Here is a 27,217-nt window from a genome sequence, read left to right as displayed (position 1 = left end):
TAGTATATTTGTTTTTGTTTACTATGGAAGTGGTTGGTTACAGCTTTTCAGCTTTCCTTAAAATATCTTCTTTTGTCTGTGCCAATAGCTTAGTGGTTAAGTGCACTGACATGTAGCACCATACTGCTCATGGTGACCCGAGTTTGATTCCCGGCTTGAGATCCTTTGCCGACCCTTCCTCTCTCTCTGCTCCAAATACTTTCCTGTCTGCAATCTCCATTGTCCTTTTCAATTAAAGGGGAAAATCCCCTAAAAAATGAAAATTATATATACACATATATATATATATATATATATATATATATATATATATATATATATATATATATATATATATATATATATATATATATATATATATAGATATATAGATATATATATAAGTATGTGTGTGTGTGTGTGTGTGGGGGGGGGGGCTCAACAAAATAAAGACACTCATAAAGGTTTGTAACCACATTATGGGTGAGTAAATATTGAGTAAATTAAACATTTTGGGTGAACTATTACTTTAATTCCCATTTTAACTGTAAGCTTAAGTTTGTCACCCATGGAATTTCCATTTTGACCTACAGCAAGCTGCAATATATTGTGTTAGTCTTAGGTTTTATTTTTCAAAATATTTAGACCCACAAAGGACCAGATATGTATTTATGTTCTGATAGAAAACCATATCATTCATTATGTCCATTTTACATGTAATATTTTACGTATTATTATATTTTAGAGTAGGATATATACAGCTCTGGTAAAATTAGGAGACCACTTAAAATATTTTTGGCTCATTGGATTTGCCATTAAAAGCCAATTTTTACAGCTGGTTTTACAAAATATAGGTGAAAAATAAATCTACACTTGAACATGCAAATGAACATATCAAGTAAGAATAATATATACAGTATACAGTTGAAGTCGGAATTATTAGCCCTCATTGATTGTTTTGTCTTTTTAAAATATTTCCCAAATGATGTTTAACAGAACAAGGAAATTTTCACAGTATGTCTGATAATGTTTTTTTCCTTCAGGAGAAAGTCTTATTGGTTTTATTTCGGTTAATAAAAGCAGCTTTAATGTTTTAAAAACCATTTTTAGGTCAAAATTATAAGCCCCTTTAAGCTTTATATTTTTTTCAATAGTCTACAGAACAAACCATCATTATACAATAACTTGCCTAATTACCCTAAGCTGCCTAGTGAATTAACCTAGTTAAGCATTTAAATGTCACTTTAAGCTGAATAGAAGTGTCTTGAAAAATATCTAGTACAATATTATTTACTGTCATCATGGCAAAGATAAAGTAAATCACTTATTATAAATGAGTTATTAAAACTATCATGTTTGAAAAAAAATCTTCTCTCCGTTAAACAGAAATTGGGGAAAAAAATGAACAGGGGGTTAATAATTCTGACTTATCTATATATATGAGTGTATGTATATGTGTGTGTGTGTGTGTGTGTGCGTGCGTGCGTGTGTGTGTGTGTGTTTATATTAAAAAACAGTTTTCCCTCCTAAAATACTGAGGGGAGAAATTACACGTCCTTTAAAACATTTTTCTGGGTTTTTACTTAATTTTACTGGGTTTTTATATACATTCATCTAATTGTCTATACCTGTCTGTCTTTATGTATATGTAGTATATAATACGCGTAATTACAAATGAGATAAAACACTTTAATTGATTTACTTTTCCAACCATTAGCTACTAATGCGAAATAATCCTGCCAAAACAAAGACATCCTCTGCAGCTGCTGGCCGAGTGATACTGAACCTGAAGCATTTAAAGAAGTGTGTATGTGTGTGTGAGTGTGAGTGTGAGTGTGTGTGTCACAGGCTGAAGTGAAAGTCTTCTCGCCTCTGTTCGCTGTCCATCCTATTTCACGAGCTGATCAGAGTCGGGGAACAAACTGTTATGTATTCACGCAATGCATCTTGGAAACAGGCTATTGCTGGGTAAGTGAGGCAAAACTGCGGTAATTCGTTCGTTTTAATGATTGGTCTATAAATATATGCAAAATTGAAAGTCTAGTCTGCTGAAATGTGTTTTTTTCTTTCATTTCTTTCTGTCAAATTTGTATTCTCTTTTATCGAAGTGCTGCTCGTGCTGCACTGGAGCTCGTTGACGGACTGTTTAACTGAAGCTCATCCGCGATGCGACACTGATGGATCGGTAAAGTTTCATCTTTCTAAGCAGCTCTCAGTAGAACTGTCTGTCTGTCTGTTTAGAGCTCTGGGACTCATTTAAAGCTGGGGTTTAGCGTCACCCACAGAATAAACTGAGATTACAGATGCCTCGTTACATTAAACTAAATGTTACAAGGTGTTTGGGGCCTCTTCAGTTTGAGATCGTGATTTGTAAAGCACCTATTTAAAATAGGCAAAAAAATAATACAAAAGCTATTCATTTGTTTACTGTGGAAGTACAGTATGTGGTAGCATGGCTGGTAATTTAACAAGCTATAAAGTGCAAGTAGTGTGCATTTGTCAATAAAGAGCTCATGATATGATGAAACAATTTAACAACATTAAAAACTCACTGTAGCTTAATAGGAAAGTACACTTTCAAGGAATAGTTCACTGCAAAATATAAAATTGCTCCTTATTTAAACTACTTATGCTTCAAATCTTCATGAGTTTTCTTCTGTTGAACACTAAAAGAAGAAATTTCGAAGAATGTAATAATAAACCTGTAATAATTTACATCAATTTTAGGAAAAATAAATATGAAAATCAATCCACATGTCAACTATAATGGTATCTTAAGTTTGTCACCCATGGAATTTTAATTTTGTCATCATTAGTCATCATGTCAGCTGGGATATATCATGTTGGTCTAAGGTTTTATTTTCCATGATATGTTTTTATGTCCTGATAGAAAACCATATATTTTAATATGTTCTTTTTGCATGTATAAACATTGTTCATTTCATTGCATTTAAAAAAAAAAAAAATATATATATATATATATATATATATATATATATATATATATATATATATATATATATATATATATATATATATATATCATGTACTATTATATTTTAGAGTAGGTCTTTACATATACAGCTAGGGTAAAATTAAGAGACCACTTCAAAGTTATTTTTGGCTCATTGCATTTGCCATTAAAAGCCGCTGGTTTTACAAAATAGGTGAAAAATGAACCTGCATTTGAACATGTAAATGAACATTTTAAGTATACTATACCGTAATATGGAGTATTTATTTGTGAAGAATATGTAAAAATAAAGCACTTTTCTACACTGTAAAAACGTATATCATGTTGTCCCAACACAAACTGATTAAGTTATCTTAACACTTTTAACAAATTTATGTGGATTGAACATAAAAAAATATTAAGTTGTCCAAATAAAATCTCAAGAATTGTATTGTTTCTGCTCATTTTAAATAAGTAATTTGAACGAGCAAAAAAATATTTTTTTTGGAATGTATTTGGACTGTAGCATAACACATTTTCAAGGAATAATTCACTGCAAAATACAAAATTGCCCTTTATTTAAGTCACCTATATGCTCAGGCGGTTCCAAATCTTTATGAGTTATTTCTGTTGAAAACAAAACAAGATATTTCGAAGAATGTAATAATAAACCTGTAATAATTGACATCAATTTATAGGAAAAATTAATATGAAACTCAATTCCCATGTTAACTGTAAGGGTATCTTAAGTTTTTCACCCATGGAATTTTCATTTTGGCATGAAGCAAGCTGCGATATATAAAGTTGGTCTTAGGGTTTATTTTCCAAACATTTAGACCCACCAAGGATCACATTTGTTTTTATGTCTTGAGAGAAAACCATATAATTCAGTATGTTTTTTTTTTAAACATTGTTCATTCCATTGCATTTTAAAAACGCAATATATTATGTTCTATTATGTTTTAGACTAGGATATATACAGCTCTGGTGAAAAAAGCAGCTTGTTTTACAAAATAAGTTAAAAAAATTAACCTACATTTGAACATGCAAATGAACATTTCAAGAATATTATACAGTAATAGAGAGTATTTATTTGTAAAGAATATGTAAAAATAAAACACCTTTACTTTTGGACTGTAATACATGTTTAAGGAATAATTCACCACCAAATATAAAATGCTTTTTATTTAAGCTACTTATGCTCAGGTGGTTCCAAATCTTTGTTTTTTGTTTTTTTGTTGAACACAAAAGAAGATATTTTGAAGAATATAATAATAAACCTGTAATAATTGACATCAATAGTAAAAAAAACAAATATGAAAATCAGTGGCTACCATTTCCCAGCATTCTTCAAAATATCTTCAACTGAAAAAAGAAACTTAAACAGGATTGTGACTAGTGAATTGTAAGTGATGACAGAATTGTAATTAGTTTGAATAAAAATGAAAGTAGTGAATTTTAAGTTAATGACAATAAATGTTGATGTCAGATTCGTTTAACTAACTATTTAAACTTACTTTTATCTGTGTCATTCAGCCAGTTTTCAAGTAGTTAAAATCAGCTAAAAATAAAAGCAGAACTGTTGATTTTACAGAAATTGCCGTAATGACCACAGACATTTGTATTTTACCATCAGAATAAGTTTATTTTTAGTAATGATGGTGAGGATGATTGGGTGTTAAAGAACATGCTTTTTTTTCAGACTGTAAGATGCACGCTGGAAGAGACTGACTTAATGAGTTCTGACCCAATCAAACTGGATGTCACTGAAGGTCAAACGGTGGAAATTTACAGTCCATGCGAACAAAACAGCTCCGATGGGCGTAAATGTCTCTGCCATCAAAGGTTTGGATAGATGATGGTTCATTTGTTAATGCAAGTTTAAACTGTTTGCTCAATTGCGTCACATGATATTAGTGATAAATTGCTAATAGTGATGCTGCTTATCATCTAAACTATATTTCTGGTTGAATAATGAATAAAATACAACCCTTCAAATTCCTCCTACAGGACAAATTCTTCTACGCGTTTGTTACAACGCATAAAAAAATTGGGAAATGAAAAATACTCTGTAATCTGTGGCAATAAAACTGTTACGGCTGTTCGGGCAACACAAAGTAAGTCAAACGCTTATCAAATAGAGGAACTCATAAAGCATCTCTTTAAAAAGTGACTTCATCCTGCATGAATTGTTTTAGATGTGTTTTTGTTGTCTCTAGGAAGGCCATCGGTTCCGGTTGTCAAAGCTATTTTAAAGCCAGGGTCTAACAATCTAGCTCAGTTAGTGTGCACTTCTGAGGGGAACCCAAAACCAGCTCTCTGGTGGTATGGGAACCGGTAAGAAGAAAGTTATGGTTGCCCATATGGTGTCTGAAAAGATGCTATTTGTCACTGTGATTTGATTTTGTGTTTTATTTAGTGAAGATCCAGAGGAGGGCATGAAAAGTAGTACGTGTAAGACAGAGAGCACTTTGAGAAGTTATTATGAATATCTTTCTGAAAGTCCAAATCAGAAGTGCTGTGCCAGTAATGCTCTGGGAGAAGAATGCACTGAGGTCTATCATTATGGTATGCTTTTTTCTTTATTTAATTGTTATATTCAGTGTTCTTATTCTCACCAAGGCAGCGTTTATTTGATCAGAATACAGTAAAATTTAGATTATTTTGTCACAACTGTGTTCTGTTTTAACATATGGTATTAACCCTTTAAGGTGCTCTACTTGAAAGAAATCTTTTTTGGCCCACATATTGGATTGAATAATATACTGACACAACTTTGATAAATATCATGATAATCTATGATAATGATAACCTATGGATAAAAGGTCAACCAGCTGGTTTCAATACCTGTTAAAGGGTTAATATGTAATTTCTATGATGGCAAAGCTGAATTTTCAGGCACATTAATCCAGTCTTCAGCGTCACATGATGCTTTAGAAATCATTCGATTTGGTACTCAATAAACATTTATCTATTCTCATTATCAGTGTTGAAAACACTTGTGCTACTTAATATTTCTTTGGAAAATGTCTTATTTTTTCTTCCAAAGAGCATAATTTAATTTAAACAGAACTTTATTATTATTATTATGTGGGTCATATTATGAATGGCCTAACTGTCACGTTTCATTAATTTAATGCATCACTGCTGGAATAAAAACTCTAAATATATAAATATATAAACAGTTGAAGTCAGAATTATTTGCCCCCCTGAATTATTAGCCCCCTGTTTATTTTTTCTCCAATTTCTGTTTAACGGAGAGAAGACTGTTTCAACACATTTCTAAACATGATAGTTTTAATAACTCATTTCTAATAACTGATTTATTTTATCTTTGCCATGATGACAGTAAATAATATTTGACTAGATATTTTTCAAGATACTTCTATACAGCTTAAAGTGACATTTAAAGGCTTAACTAGGTTTATTAGGTTAGGCAGTTTAGGGTAATTAGGCAAGTTATTGTATAATGATTGTTTGTTCTGTAGACTATCGAAAATAAATATAGCTTAAAGGGGCTAATAATTTTGACCTTAAAATGTTTCTTTTTTTTATTAAAAACTGCTTTTATTCTAGTCAAAATAAAACAAACAAGACTTTCTCTGGAAGAAAAAATATTATTAGACATACTGTGAAAATGTCCTTGCTCTGTTAAACATCATTTGGGAAATATTTAAAAAAAGAAAAAAAAAATCAAAGGGAGGCTAGTAATTCTGACTTCAACTGTATATTTCCATCTTATTTTCCAGTTTTCTAATTTTCCATTTATCAGCGGTCGCCACAGCGGAATGATCCACCAGCTACTCTGACATATATTTTATGCAGCGGGTGCCCTTCCTGCCACAACCTAGCAATGTGCTGGGAAACAAGTGTAAATATTATAGTAAATATATTAAGTGTTGGATTATGGCTGAAAGGGCATCCGCTGCGTAAAACATGTGCTGGATAAGTTGGCGGTTCATTCTGCTGTGGCGACCTCTGATTAATAAAGGAACTAAGCCAAAAAGAAAATGAATTAATAAATATTAAACATAGTAAAAGGTAAATATAGTGCAGCAGCTGCATCTGATAGCATTTAGGTGAATTTAAGGGTACAAAAAACATACTAAATTAGTAGTAAAGAATGTAGAAGTATTATATATATATATATATATATATATATATATATATACATATATATATATATATAGAGAGAGAGAGAGAGAGAGAGAGAGAGAGAGAGAGAGTTACATACTGTATTAATGTTGTTATTCTGAACAATATTAAACCGCCTGTCTAAATCCCAAATTAGAAGTGATTCTGTGACAGTTTTGTTGATTAAATATAGCAATATGTGGCACACAAGTTAATTCAATGCATTTTTAAGGTAAGTTAAAGCTGCTTTGTGTCTGTTCAGAACTTTGTGTACAAACAATAACTTTAGATGAAAGTCAGCGTATTGAGATATACTATATATGTCATCCACGACAATATAAGCCAAGCTTTATTACTCACTTCAAAATGTTCAAGCAAAATTTCATCAGTTTGACAGCAAATATTATTTTGATAATATAGGAGTGTAGGGTTTTCAGTTTAGAAATAAAACATTGAAAATTTGCTGTTCTCTTACAGATCTGGATAAAGAGGAGGATAAGCAAAAGTCTCAAAATATGATATATCTTAAATCTGGTCAATCTTTGCTGCTTCGAGCTGCCAAAAAAGATTTGACAAATCCAGGACTGAAATGGCACTTTAATAACACAGTGGTAAGATGTGGATGGAGAAATAACATACTTTCACTGCTCCGAACGTTTGCTAATGTTTTAGCTTATTTGTTTCTGCACTTTATTCAGGTCAAAGGAATCACCTCATTACATTTTATTCACTGGACGGAGCACCTCTTTATCGAATCGGTTAATATGGCACACAATGGGCTTTACCTCTGCACATCAGATGCTAAAGACCCCCGAAACTGCAGCACCTATGTCAAGGTCTTTGGTGAGTAAAACCATTCCCTTATTTATTCAAATGTTTCTTTAAAATAATAATTTAAAAAATATTTTAATATATGTGATCTGATTTATAAAAAGTGGAGATCAAAATGACTTTAAATTTCAAGGTCAGTCCTATTTGAAGTTATTCTTAACAGGAGTAAAATGACTTTTAAGCACAGTATAAACATATTATGCCATATTTTCATATTCAGCATTCAGAAAACAATGAGCAAATCAAATTTAGAATTGCATAATGCTTCGTTCTAATGCTAATTGAGGTTGATTTGTCATGCAAATAAAAATGACTTTGATATTTTTCTATCTGTGATCCTTCCTTGGCAGAACATGACAAAATTGAGATATTGCATCTGAACGAGAACAACAGCATACTAGCAAAAAATAAGACAAGCTTCTGCTTCCAGTCTCAGGTTTTCTCCTACCCAAAAGCCCAGTGTTACTGGATCACACCAAATCAAACCCAAATACAGTGCACAGAAACTTCCCAATCTAATTTTACCAGGTATTTACATCATGCCGCCATTTAAAAGCAGATGATGCTTTGTGTTGTTGGGTTTACTTATTCTGTTTATTTTCCCTTCAGGACGTTTAAGCTGTGTAACCCTGAACCAGGCCAGTATCAAATGAAACTGGAGACTCAGGAATACAGAGTCATGAGGAATATATCTCTGTGTATCTTTGGTGAGTAGTCATAAAAGTTCCGACATAGTCATAAAAAGTATTAAATGTAAAATGAATTATTTGCGATGCATTTTGCAGATATTCCTGAAATTGCCATACATAAAAATTCAAGCTTCACCACTTGTGAGACTGAAAGCCCTTTACCTGTGACTGTATTCTGGAAGATCTGCCCATCCTTTGCTAAGTAAGTCATCAACCTTTAAAATGAACCAATTATATACATCAGTTTTTAGGTTAAAAAAAACTATAAAATTTTAATTTAATAATGCAGCATCACCTTTTTTTCTCACAATGTCTAAAATGGTTCATTTAAAGATTCCAAGGGCGATCTAGGCACAAATTTTAAAGCACATGGCGCAAATTATTAATGGATTTGCTATTTTAAGGATGGAAAAATACAGTTTGTGTTGAGGCGCACGGTCTAACAGGGTTGAGCTTATTCTCTTAATGAGTTATGGGTGTGTTTTGAGCACAATGTGTATTAAACAAATCCATTTAAAAGTCAGTTGCGTCACGCCATGGTGCATTTGCTATTTACATGGCAGACTTTGTATGTGAAAAAACTGAATGGACAAACTGAATGCTTCACTAGTGAGAAAACAGCTTAACAGACCATCTACACGAGGATAAAGAATGAGCCTCCTCTATTCGGCCTCTTTACTTTTACTCTTTACTATACACCTTTACTTTTGTGGATGAGGAAACGGTGTTGTACACACTCCACTGAAGACATCCATTATTTTTAATTTAGTTGTTTAATCATAAAGATTTGTTTCAAAACTATTTCTAAAGTCAGTTCTAATTACTAGCAAACAAATAAATGAACAATAATATCAAAGTGTGGTCAACAAACTGAGTTATACCTAAACACAGGTCCTATTCTTATGCCCCATATGGTTATGCAAACGTTTCCAAAACCTGACAGGTGGACAAATCTAAACTTGTTTTAATTAAGGTGAATATAAATATACATATAATAAATAATACTGCTTATAATAATAACATTATTATAAAAAGGCTAATTGTTGTGAATAAACTGAAAAAAGCTCCCCGAGATGAGGCATGGAGGCAGTGGTTTTTGTATTTATGTAGAAAATAATTATTTTTTGTTATGGTTTAATCCTTTATTTTTTTCATATGTAAAGATATTTGTGTACGGTTGTACATCCTGTGTGTATTAAGCGTTTAAATGTGCATAGGCACATAACTAACTCACTCTGTGCTGGACTTTATACCAGCTTTTGGTCAATGGCGTGGTCTATATCAGTTCAGCAACGTGCCAACAATCTGCCTTAACACACCTCCTTTATAGACCGGCACACCTATGAGTCCGCAAAGTAGCACAAATGGATTTGCTATTTAAACAACGTGGTGCAAAATGTGAAAATTAGAGATGCGCTGGTCTGAAAATAGCAACAAATCGAGCAAAACATGTCTTGCGCCTTATTGCGCTGGGTGTATGATAGTGCCCTATGTTTTTAAGCTGTTTATTTTCTAAGACACAATTTGCTGAACATAAATGTACATATATGGGAATAACTTGTGGTGTACCGCAGGAATCGTTCTTAGGTTCAAAACTATTTATGATTATATTAATGATGTGTAGCATATATAATACAAACAATAGATGTTTTATACAAATATTTTCTGCTTGTAGGTGAGCACAATAGAAATGATCAAGTCAAATCAAACAATTGACATAAATATAAATAAATCAAAGATTATTGTTTGGAAAATAGTAGAAAATATAGTATAGAAGTAGTCGATACATTACTTTTGGTTATTTAAGATGGCGAAATCAGCTGGAATCTACAGATAAAAAGCAAAACTGACAAATATTGTAAATATTAAGACATATTTTGGACAATAAATCACTTATACTGCTGTATTTAAGTTATTGTGTGGAAATCTGTGAAACTACATGTATTACAAAAGTGAGCAATCAAAAGCTTCAATAATGTTGAACTAATTTGTAAACAAATTGATTGTTTTTAAAGTTATTGTATTTATTTGGTTAAATTATATGTGGCGCAAGTAATGTTTGAAGAAAGTACTTCCAGGATATTTAGAAATAATGTTTGTGGGAAGGATTTAATGTCATAAACAGCCATAATACTTAAAACACTTTAAATATTTTCACAGATGTGATCGTGAAGACTGGAAAGATATAGCTGCTGACCAGCCAGCGTTTACAGATTCAGATCAGTTTTGTCAGAAGAAAATCGACTTTTCCAGAAGACACCTGAAAAGCGAGGACCATCTTATCAAATGCTGTATCACTAATGTTGCAGGGACTGGCTGCAGTGAAAAAATACTAGTGCAAACCAGTGAGTATAAACCTAAATTGAACATTTCTATAACTGAATGCATGATGTAACATTGACTTTTACTAGATCTTACTAGTGTTTTTGTAACTTTTTACAGTTTTTCAGTTACCCCAAGGGTTGTTTTAGAATTAAGGTAATTGATTTATTAAGCAAGGACGCATTAAATTGATCAAAAGTGACAGAAAAGATGGTTCAAAACCATTCTATTACAAAGAAACATTCTTTTGATCTTTATTAAAAATAAATCATCAGCAGGTCAGCCATTTTCAATATTGATATTTATAACAAATGTGTCTTGAACATCGTGAGCATCGCAAGGATTGTGTGACTATAAAGATTAGAAATAGGAATGATGCTGAAAATTCAGCTTTGTCATCCCATAAATACAGTAATATTAAAATTCATATGATGACAAAGCTGAATTTCATCATAAGAGACTTTTAAAACATTAAAACAATCATACTGGAGCCAAAAATTTAAACAGTATTCGAAGTCTAACGGCGGAAAACATTACCCTAAATATTTACATATTTTGTATGTAAATATGTGTGGAATATTTCCAAACCACACAGAGAGGAACAGAACTGAAATGAAACACAATACCAAATCATTTTTCCTGTCTTTATTAATAGCGATTTTCAGCAGGTGTTATTCTTTGTATTTTCAGGGGTTGCTTTTTATGAAAACTTTTTTATTTTTTCATAAATATTTCAACTTAAACTATTTTTTGGGTTGCATTACTAAAATATATTCCTCAAAAAAATCATCTAGTTGACTTTTTTTATATGCAACTGTTTCCCCTCAGAGTCCCACACTGATTATGTGATCTGTTTCCTGCTCATCTTTATACTCCTCATGATTATCATTGCATTAATCATCTTCATCAGAGTTAAGGTAAACCTATAGTTATGTCATGATGACCAAATTTCATGGATCACACCTTGAAACTAACACTGACACTCTTTCTTCACAGAAACCGAAGTACCAGAGTCAGATCCAGATGATTCAGATGATCGGACCCAACGACAACGACTACATTTATATTGACTTCAGAGACTTTAAATATGACCTGAAATGGGAATTTCCTCGCGAAAATCTCGAACTTGGTAAAGATTGTTATTATTTTGACTTTCTACAAATGATAAATGGAGTATGAATGTTTTTCATGTGTTTCTAGCAGCGTTGGATGTACTTGAATGTACTAAAATGTAGTTACTGTAAGTAATGCAATCTGTGTTGTTTATATTTTGAACGAATTTTAGCGTTTATTCGAGTTTTTTGGTTTGTTTTTGAAAATTTAAAAATGAATAGGAACTGAGCACTTTAAATAGTGTGATCTTGATCAGCTCTTGTTCAGTTTTTTCTACAGTGTTAGGACTGTAGTGAGTTTTTAGCCAAACTTTTCAATTAGGTTTAGATCAGGACTCTGGGCTGGCCATATAATCTTTTCAGTGATTTCAGGTTCAGGCATGTTTTCACTATTGAGCCAAACAGTTCTGTTTTCTTAAACATTCCATTCCATGCCGATCCGCTCCAGTCAATTGCAATTCCCGGACCTACTGGGCTGTAAGACCACCTCAGTGTTTTTCATGTGTTTCTAGCAGTGTTGGATATACTTAGTTTAAATGTAGTTACATTAATTAAATTACTTATCTACTGAAATACTAAAGCATGGGTGTCAATTTCAGTTCCTGGAGGGCTCCAGCTCTGGACAGTTTAGTTTCAACCCTAATTAAACACACCTGATCAAACTAATTGAGTCTTTTAGGCTTGTTTGAAAACTACAGGTAAGTGTGTTGGAGCAGGGTTGGAAATAAACTGTGCAGAGCTGTGGCCCTCCAGGAACTGAAATTGACACCTATGTACTGGGTTACTGTTCATTTTTAGGTAATTTTATTACAGTGACTTTAAATAAATTTGCCTTTAAGCCGGAATGAGAGCGAAGTTACTCGTCATACTGATCTAGAAAATACTTTTCATTTTCCATCTGTCTTTGTGCACGATGTAACTACAGAAGAGTCAGGCTTTAAATAGGAAAACGATCAAAACCTTTTTACATTTTTAAGTGAGATGCTAATGGTCTAATCTGATTCAATGATTTATGCTAAGCTAAGCTTAAAGTGCTCCCACCAGACTCGGAGATCAGCTGAATGGATTTAAAAGTTATACAACTCAACAGTTTATCACTATAGGAGGCTAAAATGAGCCTATTTCCAAAAAAGTGGTGTTACTTTAAGTATTACATTTGACGTTTTTACGTATTTTACGTATTTACATCTTATGTTTCTAACAGCTAAAAACAAGGCCCTTGGACTCAAATGTAAATAATTAAAAGGATTTACTTTCTATGGTTTAATGCATTAAGATTTGTAGATATTTTAAGTAATACTGAGTCAGGTAATTAAACTGCTTACTGCTGAGTTAAATACGAGACATTACTATGAGAAATTACCATTTTAATAATGGGTAACGCTTTATTTTGATGGTCTCTATTGCATGTTTTATTGACAAAAAGTTGCATTGCAAATGCCAATTACTTCTCATTTGAGTAATTGTAGACTGTCTGCCTAATATCTGTTGATACTGCTCCTTCAACCGACATTTAACTGACTAAAAGAAACTTTGCAAATACATGTCAATTTACACTATCCCTAAACCCAACCTAACAGTCTACTTATAATCTAATGCGAATTAGTTGGCGTGTAGATGCAATGTAGCTTAAATTCAACAAAATGCGTTAAAGGGACCATCAAAATAAAGTGATACTATAATGCAGGGGTAGGGAACCTATGGCTCTTTGACCAAAAATATGTGGCTCTCCAGCTTTCTCCCTTCAATAAAAAATTTAAACTGTCACTAAAAATCAGTTTCCTTTCGAAAATACAATTAAAATGGCATTTTTATTGTATATTTTTACAACAAAATGAATAAGAATAAAAGGACGTTGAACCAATGCGCGTGTGCGGCGCTCTGGACTAACTTGAATCGCGACACCAATAAAGGGCATTTATATTTCGATGGTTACCTTGTGCTATAAAATTCAAACAATGTTCATGAGTGGTGAAAAGAAAGAAATTCTACAAATTGTCCTTTATTAACATGGACTTGCTAAACACGTGATGCTTCATATATATCCCTAATGGCTCTTTAAAAAAATGCATTTGCCAAAAAATTCTAAATGGCTCTTAGCTGAAAAAAGGTTCCTGACCCCTGCTATAATGTAATTAGTCATTAATTACCATTTTGAAGTAACCTACCCAATACTGGTTTCCAAAGGGAATAAACTTGGATCTGGTGCTTTTGGGATGGTTGTTCAGGCTACAGCATATGGGATCAGCAAGCCGGGTGTTTCTGTTCAGGTAGCGGTAAAAATGTTAAAAGGTAAGTAATGACAAAACTGTTATGAATAATTATTTGAGATGAAATGAATATTTATATGCTTGGCGGATTAAACAGATAAGCACCAGGCAGTAGAGAAGGAAGCTCTGATGTCTGAACTGAAAATGCTGACTCATATTGGACACCATGAGAACATTGTCAACCTGCTTGGTGCTTGCACGGGATCAGGTAAGATTTGGAGAGGCTGTGGGTTTGTGAATTGTATTATCGGTTGCAGACACACACGTATATACAGGTAAAGATCAAATTTAGAGAACCACTTATAAAGGCTTGATTTTTTTCAAAAGTAGTGTCATCTGCATTGGTAAAATTTTGAAGGAATTTTAGTGTTTAGATGAATTTTTTGAAGAAATTTGAGTTTTTTGGTTAGTTTTTGGAAATGTACAAATGCATAGGAAGTGAGCAACTTTAAACGGTGGGATCTTGATCTTGGTCTTTTCCGCAGTTCACTGACTGACAAGTTTCTTAGCCAAACCTCGATGAAAAGGATTTTCATTTAGGTTTAGGTCAGGACTCTGGGCTGGCCATTTAATCTTTTCAGTGATTTCAGCTTCAAATAACTGATTTACCATTTGTTTTGTGTAACTTAAATGAGTGAGTGACTTTAGCCGCTATTCCACTGTTGAGCCAAACAGTTCTGTTTGCTTAAATGTTAAATTCCATGGCGATCTGCTTCAGTCAGCACGAAAGTGGTTTTATTTTCCCTGGTGTTGCTGATAACGTAACTCTTTGAAATGTAATGCAAATGTGTCAGTCATTGCCCTGGTAATGTAAGTGTAATCTAAACACAGATATGGAAGATGAGATATTTTTGTTTTCGGGACTCTTTTTTTCTGATACTTACTTCATTGAATAACTATAAGTAAATAAATAAATAGCATGGTTCCGCATAGTCAGCTATTGAAATCTGGCAGCTATGCTAGAGAGTGGTAACGTCATGCACATATATGTGCTATACCAGTCCACCATAGTTCAGCACGGTTGTCTAACCAGGCCAAGAAAGGTTTGTAATTGTGCCATGCAATTCCAGACTCATGTTGAAACACAACTGAAACTGTTGCCAGTTAAATATAGTTTGTCAGATAATTAAGGAAACAACCACCAGGTGCAGATTAACACCAATAAATGAGAGGAATCTGAAAGTGTTATTTATATCAGTGTCTCATTTAAGATTCATTTAACTCTGAAATATGCTAATATGAACTAGTCAGCTATTTAAACAAGTGACAAGTAGCATTTAAGCACCTTCAACATCAACGCAGCCTTTCCTATTATTTTTTTTATCAGATATATATTAAAATGTTAAGTTCTTTACATTATCAAAAATAGCCTTTAAGAATGTTTGTAAATTTGTTACAAATTTTTTGAAAAACAGCTCTTCTATGGCTTCCCTGCAAAATAATAATAATGATCCAAAGTGCTCATGGGTAGCTTAAATACTGTGTTTGGGTGAGGGATTCATCAGAATAAACAGCAAAAATGAACCCAAGGCACTGGAAAAATGTGGAAAAAACATTAAAAAGCTCTTATAAAAAGATTTTTAATCTTAGTGTGTCTTCCTGGTAAAATAAAGGTTATAAATAATAATTATTATTATTCACATGGCTAATCCTTAAAAACATATATGCGATTTAGCAAACGTGTTTCTGTTACCCTGATGAAGGCAGTTTTTTGCCGAAACGTGTAGGTTTTTTAAGGATTAGCCATGTGAATAAAGGCTTTTTAAAAAAATTTCCACATTTTTGTAGCGCCTTGGACTGATTTTTGCTGTTTAATAATGATAATCATTTTATCTCTCAATTCAATTTTACCTAATAGATGTTTATTGTTTAAGCACAAAATTAGATAGATTTCATTGCTCTGCAGGTCCTGTTTACCTGATCTTCCAGTACTGCTGTAATGGAGATCTCCTGAATTACCTGAAGAGCAACAGAGAATGTTTTCACAAATATCTGACGGATGCTTTTAACAAGGACAGGTTCAGGGGCCTCTACCACAATTTCCAGCAGAACAGAAACTCCAGGTTTGCATAAGTGTCCGGCAGCAAGTTACATTGGTGGCCTTTTAGACAAAGCACACATAAAAAAGCTGTGGAAGTGTAAATGTAAAGGAGTATACAAATGAATAACCTGTCATGCAGTAACAGACAATGTGCTTCTCTTTCCACAGTGAGTATGTTCTGTCTGATAACAGCCAATGCCTGAATGTGACTCCTGCTAGTAAAGAACAGGAGAATGAAAACGAGGCGCTTCTGAGAGGCAGCATCAGCTCAGGGTCTCCTGCTGAGGGTATGTGGAGAAAGAGAAAAATGGGTGTTTAAAACAGATCTAAATAGGCAGATTTTCATTAAATGTCATGTTTTTTCAGGATAGTTCAGACAAAAATGAATATATCCTCACCATTTACTCACACCCAATTGGTTCTACATTTTTATGAATTTTTATGAACACAAAAGAAAATCTTTTGAAAAATGTTGGAAGGCAGCAGCCATCAACAACCATGGGAACATAAAATGTAATAGAAGTTGATGGCTCCTGCTTTCCAGCATTTTTCAAAATATCTTCTTTCGTGTTCAACAGAGGAAAGACACGCAAACAGTTTTGAAACCAGTTGGCAATGAGCGTATGATGACAGAATTTTTATTTTTGGGTGAACTATCACTTTAATAAGTTGAATTGGTACACAACAAACATTCGTTATCTGGTCATCTGGTCAAGTAAAAATGCATTAAATTGATCAGAAGTGGCTAATATTTCAAAAAGCAGAATTAAAAAATGTTTGCACAAAAATTTAAATTTTGTAAGGTATGTAGGTATTGTATGTTGTGTATTTATGTATCAGTTTTTCTTTTTATACTTTTATTTTTCATTTATTTATATAACTGTATAAAATATTAGTTTTTTATTGCTTAATTTTTCACACATTAAATTACATCAGATCATAAAACATTAATGTTTACTAAGCAAATATATCATTATAGAATTTCCATATGTTCATTTTTTTACATTTACTTTATAAATAAACAAAAGTATGAATAAAAATCTAATCTATCTTTGACATTTAACATAACTATCTTATGTTTATTCTGTGAAGAAATGCTTCAGTGTGAAGACAAGCATCAAGAAGAGGAACTTCACAGTCTCACCTATGATGACCTTCTGAGTTTCTCTTTTCAAGTCGCAAAGGGCATGCAGTTCCTGTCCGCTAAAAATGTGAGCTGATTTCTGATCCTGAAACTTCCTGCTTTTCACTAAAACTTAGATAAAACTTACAAGTTCTTTTGATACTTTTTTCTAATGCTAACTCTAAAGTATGATGCACTAAATGAGTATCCAACAACCTACACTCACCGGCCACTTTATTAGGTACACCATACTAGTACAGGGTTGGACCCACTTTTGCCTTCAGAACTGCCTTAATCCTTCGTGGCGTAGATTCAACAGTGAACTGGAAATATTCCTCCGAGATTTTGGTCCATATTGATACGACAGCATCACGCAGTTGCTACAGATTTGTCAGCTGCACATACATGATGCGAATTTCCCGTTCCACCACATCCCAAGGGTGGTCTATTGGATTGAGACTGTGGAAAAAAACGTAAAAACGTGACTGTGGAGGCCATTTGAGTACAGTGAACTTTAATTTCACTTTATTGTCATGCTCAAGAAATCTGAGATGATTTGCGCTTTATGACATGATGCGTTATCATGCTGGAAGTAGCCATCAGAAGATGGGTACACTGTGGTCATAAAGGGATGGACATGCTCAGCAACAATACTGAGGTAGGCTGTGGTGTTGACATGATGCTCAATTGGTACTAATAGGCCCAAAGTGTGCCAAGAAAATATCCCCCACACCATTACACCACCACCACCAGCCTGAACCATTGATACGAGGCAGGATGGATTCATGCTTTCATGTTGTTGATGCCAAATTCTGACCCTACCATCTGAATGTCCCAGCAGAAATCGAGACGCTTCAGACTGGGCAACGTTTTTCCAATCTTCTATTGTACAATTTTGGTGAGCCGGTGCGAATTGTAGCCTCAGTCTCCTGTTCATAGCTGACAGGAGTGGCACCCGGTGTGGTCTTCTGCTGCTGTAGCCCATCCGCCTCAAGGTTTGACGTGTTGTGTGTTCAGAGATGCTCTTCTGTGTACTTCAATTGTAACGAGTGGTTATTTGAGTTACTATTCTATCAGTCTGGCCATTCTCCTCTGACCTCTGGCATTAACAAGACATTTACGCCCACATAACTGCTGCTTAATTAATATTTTCTCTTTTTCTGACAATTCTCTGTACTCTTTAGAGATGGTTGTATGTGAAAATCCCAGTAGAGCAGCAGTTTCTGAAATACTCAGACCAGCCCGTCTGGCACCAACAATCATGACACGTTCAAAGTCACTTAAATCCCCTTTCTTCCCCATTCTGATGCTCGGTTTGAACTGCAGTAGATCGTCTTGACCATGTGTACATGACTAAATGCATTGAGTTGCTGCTATGTGATTGGCTGATTAGAAATTTGTGTTAACGAGCAGTTGGACCGGTGAGCCTATATTAATCATTTTTAGATATACAAGCCGGATCTCTCAAGGGAATGAAACTATTTTACATTTTATCAGTTTAGGGGGTAATTTGTACTCAAGCTGTATTCGAGTTCAGTTGTACAAAAATGTCAAATTTTAAAACAGGAGGCGTAGCTAAACCCAACCGTCATTGGGGGATGAGAAAATCGTACTAAATTGTATGAATGAGAAATGGATAGTGAAAAATGAAATTGTACCACCTTCACCCTCAAGTTTTTAAGAGTTTCTTTCTTCTACCAAACACAAAAGAAGATATAGAAGAACATGTGCGAACAATTCATTGTTGCTCCCCAATGATTTCACTACTTTTTGTTTATCAGTATCCTTCAAAGTGTCTTCTTTTGTGGAAGGAAACTAATACAGACTTGCAACAGCCTTAAGCTGAGTAAATGATGACAGAATTGTAATTTTTGTGTGAGCTGTTCTTTTAAATCAGTGGTCTCAAACTCAATTCTTGGAGGGCCACAGCTCTGCAGATTTTAGCTCCAACCACCTCCAACTCACACCTGTTTATTAGTGTCTAGTAGTCTTGACCACCTTGATTAGTTGGATCGGCTGTGTTTGTTTAGGGTTGGAGCAAAACTGTGCAGAGCTGTGGCCCTTCAGGAATTGAGTTTGAGACGCATGCTTTAAGTGAATGATTTGTGCCTGCAGTGCATCCACAGGGACTTGGCAGCCAGAAATGTTTTGGTGACACACGGCAGACAGGTGAAAATCGCTGACTTTGGTCTTGCCAGAGACATTGAGCATGACTCCAACTACGTTGTAAGAGGAAATGTAGGTATAACTTGATTATTATTTTATGTCTTGATGTGACTGCTCTTCATTTAGCTGTCATGTAAATGTAACTGTTTCTGCAGGTGCGTTTGCCGGTGAAGTGGATGGCTCCTGAGAGTATTTTTAAAGGCATCTACACAATGGAGAGTGACATCTGGGCCTATGGCATTCTGCTCTGGGAGATCTTTTCTCTAGGTGTCTCTTTCTTTTATAGTGCATCAATGCTAAGTACACTGTTCAAAAATATCTGTTAATCGACAAGATCCACAAGTGATTATTTACAGTTATGAGACGTTTATCTCTGCTCTGTCGACTTTTGATGTTGAAAATCTTACTCTACAGTTACTCTACAAAGTCCCTTTTATTGACATTTTAGTAGTTTGAAATAAGCAATAAGTCTGTAAAATAACAGAAAATGTACTGGCAGTTTATTACAAGGTTTTTGTAGCATAATGTACAACACCAACTCAGACAATAATCACTTTAAACTATTAAAAATGTTCATAAAAGTCACCTTTACAGACCAACAAGTTGTTGGAAGAAAGATCAAGGTCCTATAATGTAATTCAAAAGCATCAATAAATGGGGAAAAATAAAAAGATGAAAACAAAATACAGAAAACTGCTCATTTATAGATCATTTTTACAGTATAGATATATGAAAGCACTTTATATGAGCTTTCACAATGTGCTTAACTCCAGGTCGTCGTCATTCTGAACGCTTCTTTTAAGACAAGACACTAGATGGAAAAAACACAGTATTTTCATGCATTTGACAGCTTTGAAATTTTGGACTTTTTGGCTATGCATGAAATTTCACAAACTAACTTGGAGAGGAGCACCTGATATGATTGATCACGGCTCTTCTCTCATCTGTAATCATTAGTAAGCCAATTGGATAATTCTAAAATCACTATAAATAGCATGTCTCGCTTTACTCCATTATCTTCTTTTTATGTAGAATCTCCCCCCATCCACCCCATCTCCCCCTTTCCTCCTTTACCAGGGGGAGTTCTCGAGAAATACCTGATCTCGTACCCCCTTACATGCTCATTGACCAGGCGGGGAGCCCTGTGCTCAATTATCTCCAAGCTCAGGGTTCTCTCCTGGGACAGCATAACAAACCTGCTATTATTATCAATCAATAAACATCAAAATGCACTTTTTTGTGTGCTTCTTTTGTAACTCATTCTCAATGTGTGTCTGTATATTTCACAATACTTATTTTTTATGGTTGTTTCTTCAAAATGAGTGGTTTCTCTTGTACTGAACTGTAAATCTCCACTTCAGCAGCTTGTAGTCTATCAAAATTGATCGTGAAAGAGATGCCCTAAATCCCCCGTTAAAACAATTTATTCTAATATTGAAAAAATAAAGAATTAAACAATATTTTTGTAACTGATTTAATCCAATGTTCAGATCACCATGAATGTTTTTTTTATGTACTCATTGGACATTCATCTCTTTTAGGAGTCACCCCATATCCTGGTGTAACTGTGAACAACACTTTCTACAGAATGATTGAAAGTGGATATCACCTGGAGCAGCCCTATTATGCAGCAGAGTCTGTGTAAGTGCTTCTTTATCTTTTCAGCTTAGTCCCTTTATTCATCAGGGGTCGCCACAGCGGAGTGAACTGCCAACTTATCCAGCATGTGTTTTACGCAGCAGATGCCCTTCCAGCCACAACCCAGAAATGGGAAACACCCATACGCTCTTGCATTCACACTCACACATACACCAATTTAGCTTATTCAATTCACCTATAGGGCATGTCTTTGGACTTGTGGGGGAAACTGGAGCACCCATAGGAAAGCTATATGAACACAGGGAGAACATGCAAACTCTACACAGAAATGTGAACTGACCACGCCGAGGTTCGAATCAGCAACCTTTTTGCTGTGAGGCGACAGCGCTACCCACTGCGCCACTGTGTTGCCCATTATCAAATACTAATATACTGTAAAAAAGCTATTCGCAACTTTACGCTAAATAAATTTAGTAAAGCCTTTGTAACTCTGTTAAGTTGGCTTAACTTAGGTTTTATAATTATGCACATAGTTTGTTATAAACTGTTAAGTCAACGCATTCACTTACTTTTTTTTAAGTAACGCTTTTTACAGTAATATCAATTATTTTTTAGAAAAGCCGCCAATTGTACAATTTCTATAACAGGGTTTCTGCAGGTTTCACCAAGTTCAGTTTAAGACATTTTTAACACCATTATGAATCAAATTTTAGACTCATACAGAGCTAAATGTTAAGGAGTTTTTCAAATGGCCCAGATGGAAAAGACTTTTATTTGCCCTATCAAAACAATTATTATAATTGAATACATTTAATAATACAATAATAATTTAATAACCCTTTAACTGCCTGCTCTACCAAATGGTCGACCATATTTTGACTGTTTTAAATAATGGTGGACACACACAGCATTTTTAGTTTACAAAAAATAATTTTAAAAAAACATAATCCTGTTGCACTACTACACTTGATTTTGGTTTTATTGTAAAACAAAATATAAGAAAACATATTAAATGAGAATCTGAAATATTTTATGGCATATTTCAAAAAAAGAAAGAGGATTTAGTGTTCAGAAATGTTTTATTTTGATTATTTGTCTTAAATAAGTTGGTCTTACCATTCATATTTTCAGATTTTTCATAGTACATGTATTGATTCCGGTACTTTTACCATAAACCGACATGTCAACCATTTGATAGAGGCTGACATTTTAGAAATGATGGGATGTGTAGAAAAGAAAATGCATTGAGTGTGTTAACTAGAGACGTTTGGCGTTAAGAAATCCAATCCAAAAAAAATTTCTTGGTGGGGCAGTTGAAGAGATAATAAAAATATATCTTTTTTTTATATTTCTTAGCAAAATCTTTTAAATATTGTGTCGAAATAAGCAAGCTCTAGTTGTAAATATAACTTTCAACATAAACTTTCTTTAAAATAACAAAATGACTAATGTTTTAGAAACTATAATAAACTAAATGTATGCACAACAGTCTGTCCAGGTCAGTGTGCTCAGCTGTAAATACATGTAGAACAATGCATTATAAGCAAATGTTATCATAAGGAAAATACTTAAACCATTATGGTAAATACAGTTAAAAATTACATTTATATATAAAAAGTTAAACGCTTTATTGAGATGGATTGTTGATGAGTGTATGAGTGTTACTGGCCAGAGTGGGTACAGTAGCTATACCTCAGAGAAGCCCAAACCTTTGATTTGGCCCACCATCCCATCTGATAGGAGAGTGAGATTGATATAGATTGTTGGGTCGAATGTCTTTAACACAGAGATTGTCATTTCTAACTTGACGTAACCTTTTTTTAATTTTATTGCTGAGCTACAAAAAAGCTAACTCAAATTAAATGTTCAATTAAATGTTGTAAATGAATCAGACTTTTAAAAATGTAAAAACTGTCACTCAATGAATCGAGGACTTTGCAGAAACAAATCAAAGCAAAAACTAGTGTAGTGCTGTTATAAATAAGATGGTTTTGTTTTCACTGTAATAAGTTTATTATAAAATGTAAAAATAATACTGTGTTAGTTAATATAAAGCAATGTTTTCTAGTCTTTTTAAATATTATTAAATAAATTAGGAATTTACCCATGGCAACAATATTTATACTTATACTCCTCACAATCACTGCACTGTTTAACATTTGCACATTTAAAAATTGCACATATTCATTGCACTACTTTGCACTGATTCACTTATTTGAACTGTACATACCCACTGCACACGGACATTTCTAATTATGTACACACCCACTGTACATATACATTTGTAATTATGTTTATCTACCTACACACTTCTGATTACTAATAGCAACCTTTACATATATTCATTTATTGTAAATCTGTTCATAGCTAATACAACCAGTATATAATGTTCATAGTACATCCATCTGTAAATATCACCATAGTTTTTTTATAACTGCACTTTACAACTTATACCTGTATCCTGCACTTGCTGCTATTGCACTGCTGGTTAGACCGAAACTGCATTTCGTTGCCTTGTACTTGTACATGTGTAATGACAATAAAGTTGAATCTAATCTAATCTAATCTAATTTACCTTCGACCCACTAGCCTCAATCAAGTTTGGTTTTCGGCCCTTCATATGAAAAAGTTTGGGCACTCCTGTTATACATGAACAAAGGAAAACTAAGACCTGTTTAAAAAAGATTTAAAGACCTACAACTCAATATTTCAGTACAGTTAAGACTTTTTAAGGCCTGAAATTCTGTTTCTGAGATTTAAAACATTTTAGGATTTTTTTAAAACCCTGCGAATACACTGTATAAACTGACCTAAGCTGATACACAGATAAACAAAAGTTATGTTCTGTTTTACTCAAACATATATCTCTATATCCTAATTAAACAGACTTAATTTTTGTATATTCTTTGCATATAACAATAATAGTATAATACTTTGTTAAATCATTTTTTCTTTAGATTGAAATGTTTCCTGATTTTATTTCTGAGCAATGCATAATGACTATTCTGCGCTTTTACTATGAATTCAGTATGCATTGATTTTTTTATTATTTATTACATATATATATACACACACTCTGGAAATGATATTTCATGCTATATTCATCTCATGTTTATATTCATGTTATATTCATATATTCATGTTTGTTTCTTTAGATACAAGGTAATGTGTCGCTGCTGGGCGTTGAATCCTGTAGATCGGCCTTGTTTCTCCAAAATTGTGGCTTTCATGGAAAAAGAGTTGGCTGCTTTAGAAGAGAGGGTGACTTTTATGTGAACTTTATTGTCTAAATGTATTAACGCACAGCGGATGCACACTGACTATGATATCTGTCTACAGCTGTATTACAATGTTGGAGGATACAGTCACGATGACATAGCATACCAGAATGCACCAGCGATGCCTGAAGATACACTGATAGTCACGGATGCAGATGGTCCTGGAGCAGTAAGAACAGAACCTCCTGTTTGAGTCTGAGTTAACGTCTCAATCATTAATACATTAATTAAACCCTTACACACACAGCATTATAATGTACGATAGAAATTTTGGAAAGTGTCAGAAGGAATTATTAATGTATAGAATGTATTTTGGGAGTGAAACATATCGAAGGAAAAAATTTGCTGCTAACACATTCTTGGTTATTCATAAAATGCATCTCAATGGCTACCAATATTTTGAGACCTTAAAATCATACACAGGCTAAACTAATTTAACCCTTTGGTTACCCAGAATTCGGAATCACACTTGTACCCTTTACAGTCAAAAAGTGACAAAAACTGTACCCAGCATGCACAGAATGTCATTAGATGTTAATGTTAGGTTAGATTTACATCGTGACATCAGGTGACCAAAATTCAATGTCTACCCAGTGTCTAAGGACAACATTTTTTTGACTTCCAAAAATGACATCAAATGACATTGATATTTGGTTAATTTTAGGTCGTGACCAAAATCCAATGTCGAGCTAACATCTTGTATGTGATAGTGACATAAAATGCTGACATTTATTAATCAGGTATGGCAACCAAAATACAACGTCTGATAGACGTCATAGTGGTAATGTCCACACAACGTCAAGCTGTTACATTACACTTTGGTATTTGGTTGATTTTAGGTTGGATGTTAGACATTGACGTTGGTCAGACGTTAGGTTCTGACATAAACCCGATTTTCATCTCCAAACAAAATGCAACGTCCCTCGATGTTGGGGTACAACGTCAATATGACGTCACATTGACGTCCTGTGCCTGCTGGGTATCATTACCCTTTTTTTATAAAAGCCATTCTAATTAATTTTTTTAAATATATTTTTTTCTTTTTTTAGTTTGTATTTTGAGAGGATTCTGTGGTATGTATTTTATGCAGTAATTATGTTTTTGTAATTAATGCAGTTTTTCTAGTTAAATAAATCCAAATTCAAATTTGAGACAGATTAGCGCCGTCTGCTGGTCAAAAAAAGAAAAACATGTGTAAAGACCAGGACGCCTGTATAGCAGGCTGTATTGTAGCGGCTTATTATTTGCAGAGTTGTTTTCAGGCGAGTAAACGCATTCATTTGATGAAAGAGTTGAATGTATATTTAATACTTGTGCCTCCTGGTGATACACTGAGGTCTTATGAAGCATAATATGGAAGAAAGTCAGTATTATTTACCACATTTTTACCTTTACTGCCACTCCACTGCCTCACTGAACAGTATTCAGGTGATAACTCGCATTGTATGAATCACCAGCTATTTTCTAATGTTCTACAGAAAGACAAACGTCATTTTGGGTGGCCTGAGAATGAGTAAACTAACAATTGCTAAATAAATATTGTAAAGTTATCCTAATCCTAACCCAATTAATAATATTTGTTGAATATTATTTTGTGCAGCAAGCTTCTTAAAAATATATACAAGACTAACAAACCTTACAAATGTTTAAACAGAATTTTTAGAAATCATTTCTTTTGCTGTATTTTGCATACTCTACAATGAAATTGCTATATTTTTATAACAAAAAGACTCTTTATTTTATTATAATATTTCATTATATTTATTCAGGTTTAAAGCATTATTAAGGCTCTGGTTTTTAGGGCATTGATGTTTCATCATAGTTCTTTAAATATGTTGTGTGTTCTAACAGGAATAGTCTGTCTGCTTAGCATTTTTTGCAGAAATTTAATTTGCTCACTGACAATTATATTTTTAAAAAGTTTGTTTTTTATTGCTCTTGTTTTGAGAGTAAATGCAGGTACATAATATAATATAATATAAACTGGGGCGGGCAGTACGGTGAAGACAATAATAAGAAAATGAATGAATGAATGAACTGGGGCATCACGCTGGTGCAGTGGGTAGGACGATCGCCTCACAGCAAGAAGGTCGCTGGTTCAAGCTTCGGCTGGGTCAGTTGGCATTTCTGTGTGGAGTTGTCTTGTTCTCCCAGTGTTGGCGTGGGTTTCCTCCAGGTGCTCCGGTTTCCCCCAAATGTCCAAAGACATGCGCTATAGGTGAATTGGGTAGGCTAAATTGTCCGCAGAGTAAGTGTGTGAATGAGTGTGTATGGGTGTTTCCCAGTGATGGGTTGCAGCTGGAAGGGCATCCGCTGCGTAAAACATATGCTGAATAAGTTGGCGGTTCATTCCACTGTGGTGACCCCAGAATAATAGTGACAAAGCTGAAAAGAAAATGAATGAATAATATGAACTTTTATTTTTATGTAAGATGCAAATTGTTAAAAAATGTGTTGACATTTTTGATACAACTGAGCAAATAAAACCAAACTGTATTTTTGTCTTATAATTTTGTCAAACTTAATTAAAGAAATGTGTATTTTTATATCATAGTTCTACATAGGGGGGCGCCATTGTGCATCAGAAGTGAAGATATTTACAAAAGCGCATTCATTTTTTTCAACTGAAATCCAAAGTAACCGCAGCTGTAAGCTACAGCAAACGGTAAAAACAAAAACATGTTTACCCTGTAACGTGTGTTTAATAAAGCATTTTTCAT

The 27,217-nt window shown here is 33.7% G+C and overlaps 1 protein-coding gene across 1 annotated transcript; it reads left to right on the top strand.

Annotated features, from left to right (window-relative positions):
* The first annotated feature begins 1,890 nt into the window (after positions 1–1,890).
* Positions 1,891–27,202, top strand: flt3 (fms related receptor tyrosine kinase 3). The gene is made up of 24 exons (XM_056451168.1): positions 1,891–1,947; positions 2,088–2,164; positions 4,635–4,777; positions 4,943–5,049; positions 5,152–5,269; positions 5,352–5,500; positions 7,544–7,677; positions 7,765–7,909; positions 8,248–8,425; positions 8,507–8,604; positions 8,683–8,788; positions 10,747–10,931; positions 11,737–11,825; positions 11,905–12,037; positions 14,208–14,312; positions 14,388–14,498; positions 16,197–16,353; positions 16,500–16,618; positions 17,424–17,542; positions 19,570–19,692; positions 19,776–19,887; positions 21,162–21,261; positions 24,375–24,480; positions 24,559–27,202. Exons 1-24 carry the CDS (start codon positions 1,920–1,922, stop codon positions 24,688–24,690), a joined length of 2,874 nt encoding a protein of 957 aa, XP_056307143.1. The 5' UTR covers positions 1,891–1,919; the 3' UTR covers positions 24,691–27,202.
* The last annotated feature ends 15 nt before the right edge of the window (positions 27,203–27,217 follow it).

The sequence above is a fragment of the Danio aesculapii genome, chromosome 24 (assembly GCF_903798145.1).
Source record: "Danio aesculapii chromosome 24, fDanAes4.1, whole genome shotgun sequence".
Classification (NCBI taxonomy): domain Eukaryota; kingdom Metazoa; phylum Chordata; class Actinopteri; order Cypriniformes; family Danionidae; genus Danio; species Danio aesculapii.
The sequence above is the reverse complement of the archived record's forward strand: the minus strand, read 5'-3'. Positions and strand labels throughout refer to the sequence as shown.